The sequence below is a fragment of the Gobio gobio genome (genome assembly GCF_949357685.1).
Source record: "Gobio gobio genome assembly, chromosome: 15".
NCBI classification, from domain to species: Eukaryota; Metazoa; Chordata; class Actinopteri; order Cypriniformes; family Gobionidae; genus Gobio; species Gobio gobio.
Window position 1 is genome coordinate 43411754 of NC_137108.1, and position 8865 is coordinate 43420618.

General features: G+C 38.0%; 1 protein-coding gene across 1 annotated transcript in view; it reads left to right on the top strand.

Annotated features, from left to right (window-relative positions):
• smg5 (SMG5 nonsense mediated mRNA decay factor) overlaps positions 1-7797 on the top strand; it is a 28675-nt gene extending 20878 nt beyond the window's left edge. The window contains exons 19-22 of the mRNA XM_079836541.1: positions 2650-2740; positions 2896-2970; positions 3056-3194; positions 6695-7797. Coding sequence (XP_079692667.1) covers positions 2650-2740; positions 2896-2970; positions 3056-3194; positions 6695-6778 — 389 coding nt within the window. The 3' untranslated portion in view covers positions 6779-7797. The remainder of the gene's footprint in view (positions 1-2649; positions 2741-2895; positions 2971-3055; positions 3195-6694) is intronic.
• The last annotated feature ends 1068 nt before the right edge of the window (positions 7798-8865 follow it).

Below are 8865 nucleotides of genomic sequence, written 5' to 3' on the forward strand. Positions count from 1 at the left end.
GTTGAAACACGCCCCATAATCACAGCCCAACGGAGCAGTATCAGACTCATATTCTGACTAGAATTGAGTATGACGACGTCAGTCTAATAATATGTAGGTACATACAAGAATCGCATTTAGATCAACACACAACTTTGTTTTGGATATTTAGTAAGTTCTGTCACGAAATAGGCATTTCGTCATAAAAACCGACCAATCAGCTTGTGAACGTATCCCTATGCCTTTAGGTTCTGTATCTTTAGGTTCAGTGTTAAAAATGCCAATCTGAATGCTAAGCGGACCAGGACTAATGTTTTTTTTGTTTGTTTTTTGGTCCAGAACAAGTGTGAACACACCCTAAATGCAACTTATCCAAGGCATATGTTCTTTATATGGACATTCTTATCAGATTTGCTAGTACTTAAAACTTTCCAGGAATCTCTTCAGTTTATTGATGTTGTTGTGGCAACCAACAACAGCACAGCTTAACCCTGCACTCATTTAAATTTTTAGTTATGTTCAAAAAGTTTCTGTTTAATTAATTCAGTCGCTCTTTTTACCATTTTAAAGCTACACTGTGTGGTATTTTCCCCCATCTAGTGGTGAAAAGGTATATGACCATCCAGTGAATTTTAGTTTCTGTTCCTCTCAATTCCGATTTCGTTTCAACTCATACGGTGGCCGATTTAGTCCAAGATTAACATGGCTTCCAGTTCGTCCTCGTCCACATTCGACACGGTGCCTGTGGGATATTCTGTGCGCAGTGGGATGGTTGGAACTCAACTGGCCTAATTATTCGGCTAGAAAGAACTGCAGCTAATCCAGAGTGAACTTTGATGATAGTAATGTTTATTCAGTCATCCAATTGCAAGGCATAAACAGGTTTGCGTGGATATGTACATAAATGTGGTTTCTGTGAGAGAACAAATAAGGATGGTAAATATACATACACAGTTAAGAACTGTATAACTATACTTATAAGTTACATTTGTATAATGTAACCGTAAACCAGAGCTTATTGTACCCTATATAGGCGCTAAATGCAGCTGCATTAAAAGGAGCGGAGCTGCCGCTGCTAACAAGCGGTGTCGCATTACAAAAGTGTGTGCGCAGCTTTAACGTTAGCACTGCAGTGCGCTCTGTATAACAATTGTTAATATGCCGATCAGACCTGATACATATTTCCATCAACATACATTACAAGAAAATATTTTCTATAAACGAATAAACATTGTTGATAACAAAATAACTGAATGATTATTCAAATAGGTGAGCATTACGCTATTGTATGTTGACACAAAAATACTTCTGAGGTGACATCAACTGAATTACGCGATGACACACTCTGAAACACATCTACCATGACAATAACTATTTTTACTTACGGAGTTATTAACGCACAGAAATACCACACAAGGAAAAACAGACTTTTGAGGAATAAACAAGCCAGGAAAACTCTGTATAACTCTGTTACTGGACGCTGCTGAGATGAAAACTCTCTGCGCATGCACCAGACAAGTCTGAACAAGTTGACGCGCACATGCGCGAGGCAGGGAATTTTGTACAGTGCCATCGAGTATTAAAACCGGTTAAAACGCGAAAAGCGAAGCTTGAATTCACGGGTATGTCCCTCTTTGGCTAATGTACTTTCAAGATGGAGGGGCAACATGGCGACCACCGTTAGATCCCATTACCTTATGTATTTTCAATGGCATATTATAAACTTACGAGAATACTTTATTACTTGAAAGAAGTAAATATACATTAATGAGCACATATATTTTTGAAAGAACTAAGTGTTTTTAGCTAAGAATAGACAAAAAAAGTTACACAGTGTAGCTTTAACAATGGGTTCCTATGGAGACCAGAACAGAACCGCATACAAACAGAAGTTAGAATCCATCATGGGCCAGCGCTCATCGTTTATTTAGGAAAAAGGGGGATATTTTAAATATTTGATGAAAACCTAGAAATTATTTGCTAATTAGAAACATTATGAAACTGTGTTGCTTTTAGAACTAACTAAAGTAAGTTTTAAGTATTAAAAATACAAATACTAAATATAAAATAAATTAAGCTATATAGAAATATTAAAAAGTGCAAAATATTTTAAATGAGAATAAAAAAAATAAAGCAAATTCATATTTAATAATAACAATTCTGTAACATTATATAAACATTATTAAAATACCACTGGACAAACCTAAAGACAATAAACCGCAACCGGCCTGTAAACCGCAGCGAAGCCTGATATTATGGGCAAACCTTCTTTTTTTGAGTCATTCAAAGCATTTTATGAATCATTTCTGAATGATTCCTTAGCATGTCACTCTGACTTATTCAGCCTAGACACTGGAAATTACATTGAAAAGGAAATTTATCTGTGAAAAAGAGTGGGAGACTTGGCATAGATACTTGACATCTAAATGGCAGCCTTCTGTTTTTATGTGCCAATATTTTTAATTGGCTAACAGTTTTTACACCAGTTCTTTTTAAATGACTACACTTTGAATGATTTAAGATCGAAACTTCTCCAGTTTGGCACCTCATATGTAATGAAAAGTAATCTAAATGGGCATTTTGCACAGAAGGTGCTAACCGCCAGGAATGATCAATCAATAAATGTTTGTACAAATTGCCTGACTGAGATGAATTTCTGTCCTCTTGCAGTGATTGATGGTCTGGATATGCTGAAGAAAGAGAACTCTGGAGCGAGAGATAGCATCCGGTTCCTTGAGACAGAGTTTCGGAAAGGGAACAGGTACATCTTGAGCTCAGCAGATGCTAGGATTAGTTCTGTTCCAGACTGCAGACCTGTAGAGCATGACGTCTGATTCTAACGGCACCATTAAACAGTCAAAATGAATCATTTAATGTGTCATGCTTGCGCATTTATTCTTACTTATTATGCAACAGGTACATCCGCTGTCAAAAAGAGTTGGGAAGAAGCTTTGAGAGGGACAAATTAAAACGACAGGACATAGAAGCCTGGTAAGCACCCTCATCTTCACTTCTTGTGAAGCCCTGTAAGGTTTTCTGCAGACAGGATCACTGCATTGGTTGTTTCCATTGGCAGGCACCTGTATAAGATGGTGGACAGCTGTCGCCAGTTGACGGGATCTCAGAGCAGTGGAGATGAAGACACTGCTGGCATGGTGACCATTTTGACAGGACACTCATTGGAGGAGCTGACTGAAAGATCAGCTTCCATGAAGGTCAGTTGTGTATTAGAAGACTCTAAATAGGCTTTTACAGTCATAATAGTGTGGTATTGGTAGGCAGTATGACCAAAACATTATAAGATTGTATTTTAGCAATGCTGCATGATTAATCATTAAACGATTGCAATCTTGATTCAAACACCAATGTGATCTTATTCCTAAATAACAACGATTCAGCTATGTCTTTTACACCTTTGACAAGTATGAAACGTATAAATCTGCTTTGGTGCTGCCGCTGAGCCAGAGAGAGCAGTTGTCGATGTATAGATATAAAACGGCTTCACAACCACACAGTATCATTATTTCTGAGATACAATAATTCAAATGATCACAGAAGTACAGGGATAAAAGTTTATAGTTCGGATGTAACACTGATGTTTTTGGTAACGGTCAAAATAGTGCAAATCACCTTTTGGAAGTAACTTGATGCTTGAAATACATGTTTACACCAGTAGGTGGCAACAAGCGACTGTTAAAAAAATGTATTTGTCATTGAATCATTCATTCAAGAGATCCATTCAAAAACGCTGATTCACCAAGAAATGAAACAAGTGAAGTCTTTGAGTGAGTCATTGAATTATTCATTCAAACCAGTAAAAACTTTTTTTATTACAATTATTTTGAACTTTCTATTCATCAAAGAATCCTGAAAAATAATGGCTGCTGAAAATTCAGCTTTGCCATCACAGGAATAAAATAACAGTTTTATAGTATAATATATTTTAAAATGTATTTTAAAGTGTGTGTGTGTGTATGCACACACACACTGTGTATATGGTGGACAGGGGTCAGCATGGGCACCCTGACTGGTCTGTGGCTATGCAGCCCCATACGCAACAAACTATGATGCACTGTGTATTCTGACACCTTTCTATCAGAACCAGTATTAACTTTTTGAGCAATCTGAGCTACAGTATAGCTCGTCTGTACCAGCCTTCACTCCCCACGTGCATCAATGAGTCTTGGCCACCCATGATCCTGTCGCCGGTTCACCACTGTTCCTTCCTTGGACCACTTTTGATAGAGACTGACCACTGCAGACCGGGAACACCCCACAGGAGATGCTCTGTGTCGTCTAGCCATCACAATTTGGCCCTTGTCAAACTCGCGCAAATCCTTACGCTTGCCCATTTTTCCTGCTTCTATCACATCAACTTTGTGGACAAAATGTTCACTTGCTGCCTAATATATCCCACCCACTAACAGATATCTTGATGAAGAGATAATCAGTGTTATTCACTTCACCGGTCATAATGTTATGCCTGATCAGTGTATATAGTGTCTGTATAATTAATTGAATTCCATTTAATATTTATTTTACTATTATTATTATTATTATTATTATTATTGTTATTAAATTATTTAAATGACTTGTGTTAGTTTCTATTTTCGGATATATTTTCTGGGATGAAATATTTCAGAAATGTACTTGATCTCATTTGATTATTCTCTACATATAAATATATCTGTGCCATAGTTTTGAACAAAACGTTTGTTGTTCAGGACCCCAAGGTGAATCACCCTGAAGGGGTTATTCTGCGATAACAACCAGCTGGGTATACATTATCCTGCTTATTACACGGCTACTTGCCACATATGTTAATAAGTAGACATGAAATATTGAAATATTTAAATGCAAAGCTTCTGCTTTAAAGGGGTCATAGAATGGTACATGCACTTTCACAAGTTGATTATACGGAAATGTGTGTTGGCAGTGCCTGTACACAACCATCCTATATTGATAAAAATACATCCAGTGTTTTTTTTTTAATCTCCTTATTTATTTTCCCCTGTCTCAAATCGAGCCGTCCGACCGTGTGACGTTACATGGTGTACGCCCCTCCTACGATTGTTGATAGACAGCAGCGTTTCAACACAGACCCGCCCTGAGCGAGCTGTCATCAGTCCGCCATTGTTGATGCTCTGGAGCAGAATGGCGTCTAAGCGATTGTGGTGTTGTGTTGTTGGGTGTAATAACGAACACAGCAGTCATTTTGATGTTCCTAAATCCGAACCGCTGAAGACCCAGAGGCTGCTGAGTTTTGTTTTAGAAGGGAGTATTCCCCCCGATCAACGTCAATGTTTGCGCAATCATTTCTCAGCAGACTGCTTTATAAACGAGCGTCAGTATAAAGCAGGTTTTGCTAATAAGCTGCTCTTGAAAAAAGGATTGTGTTCCTGCTGCACCTCAGGAAGATCGAAGATGTGAGTGTAACGTTTTATTAACCTTTATATTAATCTTTGCAAATCGCTTGCACACTTCACGATGAATGAGGCTAAAGTTTACAGGGTAAGTTACATTACGGCATGCTTTCTGTTTATGACATTCTCAATATAATTCATAATCCCACGTTTATAATGAACAACGCGTTATGTTTATTACAAACTGTGTACTCGGGTGATAAAGTTAACGTGGTAACACTACACTAAGCTTACTTTTGTACATGGTTTATAACGGTGTCTGTTACTGATTAAGAAGTAATGTAAAAAAAAAAAATCTTATAACATATCATCAATCTGTCAATGAACTAACACATCAGTAAACACATAGCAACTACACTACTCTGCCAGTACAAAGATAGATCAAAGTGACATGACGTTAACCAACCATTCAGAAACGTTCGTCCTCTGTTCCTGGTCCGACTCCGGTTCAAAATGATAAGGTTGCTCAGATGTGTCTTCAGAGACTCCCGTTGCCATTATTTCACGAAAATATACCCTCAAATGTTGTCAAGGCAACACTCCACGTGTGTTGTGGTGTTGTGTCGGGTCGAACCGAATGCCCCACAGAGCAGAGGGGGCGGGGTGAGCAAAGCTCATTATCATTTAAAGTCACATACACTGAAATGAGTTGCTGAAAACTGAGCTGGTTTTGACCAGGTAAATTGAGTGTTTTCTTACAATACTAATGAGAATTTTTAATTAAAGTATATTACAAACATTTCATTTAGACACTAAAGAATCATATTAACTTGCACAAAAATGTCATTCTATGACCCCTTTAAACTAGACCGACTAGACGGACATTAAAGGGATACAAACAGTCATACCACTTATTACACGGTATTTCACCACATACATATTTATGGAGATAAGAGATATTGATTTGAGATTAAACTTGTTTTAAAATTTTACCTGTTTATCTATTACAGTGTACAAAACAATCGTTGCAAAATGGCAGTAGCTGCGTTTATATGAAACAGGAGAGAGTGAGTGAGTCTGCGATACCCAGATGATTATTAAATAACTACACAAAATATTGATTTGAGTATTAATATTTTATTAGTTAACCAAATGCAAAATCCATGTGGAAAAACCATTCCAAGTAGGCATAAAGCGGCGACTTAATTTACCTGGGTGAGCCTGGGTTATCAGTCTTTGCCGGTTGTTATCAGGGGATAGTATACCACTGGATGGCGCGATTGACCAATCAGAATGAAGTATTCCACAGAGCCGTGTGTTAACACTCTGTTTGTCCATTGACCTGGCTGTAGGTGGCTGTCCAGGCGGTGGCAGCAGCAGGCATGGAGCTGAAGAACATCACGGAGTTCTACCGGCAGTGGAAAGAGATGGGCTGAGAGACGGCGTGGGACGCAGGGGATCGGCTTGGCATTCGGCTGATCGCACACTCACTCCCCCTCTCTCAATCTCTCACTCTCTCTCTCTCCAACTTTACTGCTCTGTCTGTATCTGTGTCTCCAGGGGAAAAAATACTCAAAAGATGGAGGTTTGTAAGGAAAGGAGGGTGCAGGAAGTGTTCGGAGAAAAGAGAAGTCAGATGCACAGGGGCTTTAACAAAAACGGCGCATCATCGACCCCGACACAGGAGGGTTAAAAGCTACGGGGTCAAATAACTCCGTGCCCCTGGTGTGCTATAACCAGGCATATATGCCGATGAAATGAGTGTATATGTTTTGAGAGAGAACGAACATTCATGTGCATATACATCAAAAACAAACCCATAAATTGAAATATATAGAACAATTTTTTATTTCCGTCTTTTCGCTACAGTCGTGGGGGTTGCACTGCCACGTGGATGTGTGTTTTTGACTGCGGCGTTGAGCACAGAACAGAAATCATCCTCGTCTAGCGTTTACCCTCGGTTCCTAGGGTCACGAAGGATTCAGGGTATAGGGTGTACACTTCTTTTTGATGATTTGTTCTTTCTAACGTGGCTTTCCCCACCAGGTTTTTTTTTTTTTTTTGCTGTGTAACTTAGTGATTTAATGTATTGTGTTATCTGTGTATAAGCAGGAAGTCTGGCAAATGGTTGCTTTTATTTGATTTTATTTTTGTATGTCGTATTATAGCCTTTGTATGCTGTGCTGAACACAGGAATGAGTTTAAGTGTAGAGGTGTTTCTTTCTGTTATGGCATAAAGAATCGGCTCAGTTACAAACATCTTATGATTCTTTCCTGACAGATGTGGAAGTGTTTCTGCTCGACTCTAAACATGAGATTACTGCTCGGCAAATCTAGTCCCAGCCATTCGCCATCACATTCTCATAGTAATTGTCCCATATTGCACAACGCAAAGGAATCAAATGTATGTGTGAGGCAGTGCATTAAACAATAAAAAGATTTCATTTAAAAATGCTCTCCTGTCCCTGTCGTGGTTGTCAAAAGCATGTCAATTTGAGTCCAGATTTAAATCATCTATTTAAAAAATTTCAAATATTACAATTTTAACCCTTAAACAGGCACGACTGGAAAATAATCAGCAAAAAATAATTTCATGTCACTTCTTATTTCATCCTGGATCTCGTTCCAGGACCGGGGCCTTTTTCAACATCTTAAGACAATGTTCACAATTAATATTAGCAGTTGTTTTGCATTTTTTTCTGAAAAAAGTAAGATTAATTTATACTTATCACAAAATCTGAATGTCCTGCACCAATGATGCCCATGTTGGGTTTAGGACAGGCTGACTAATTGATCACAGACAAATCATGTGACCAGCATACTCAAGACTAATATTTATTATACATTTTTGTGCTGCTTAATATTTTTGTAAGTATTCTTTAATGAATAGAAAGTTTAAAAGAAATGCATTTATTTGAACAAGAAAACTGTCTTTGCTCTCGTGTAATAAGAGTGAGAACAAGAACATTAAGCCTGGTTGGAATAAGCATGTAGCCGAGTATCATGCTGAAACTCAGAAAGCTTCTAAATTATGGGTTATGGCAGGTAGCCTGCACTTAAATAAACTATAAGTATGCTATTCGTTTATATGTAAAAACGAGCAAACTTTGAGGGGCTATTCAATAGCACAGAAGTTGAATAATAATATTACTGATTTCTGGAAAGAAGTGAGAACTTTTACCAACTGCAGAATATCTCTTCCATGTACCTTAGATGGAGTCTCTGGAACAGAAAACATTGCAGAGTTATGGAGACAGTATTATTGTAATCTTTTTTCATTGTGTCCAAGATGATCTAGAAGGTGGGCAATATTGAGGGTAAAGAAGACCCAATAGTGATTACGTCACATGAGGTGTACCGAGCTATAAGCAAACTATCTGACAAAAAACAGACCATATCTCTGGTGAACATTTTAAATATGGAGGTAAGAGGTTAGCCCCACTTTCAGCTGTCTGTTTTTCTGGTTTTATGATTCATGGTTTGTTACCAGATTCAATGTTGTCTGTTTTGTTAGTGCCAGTTA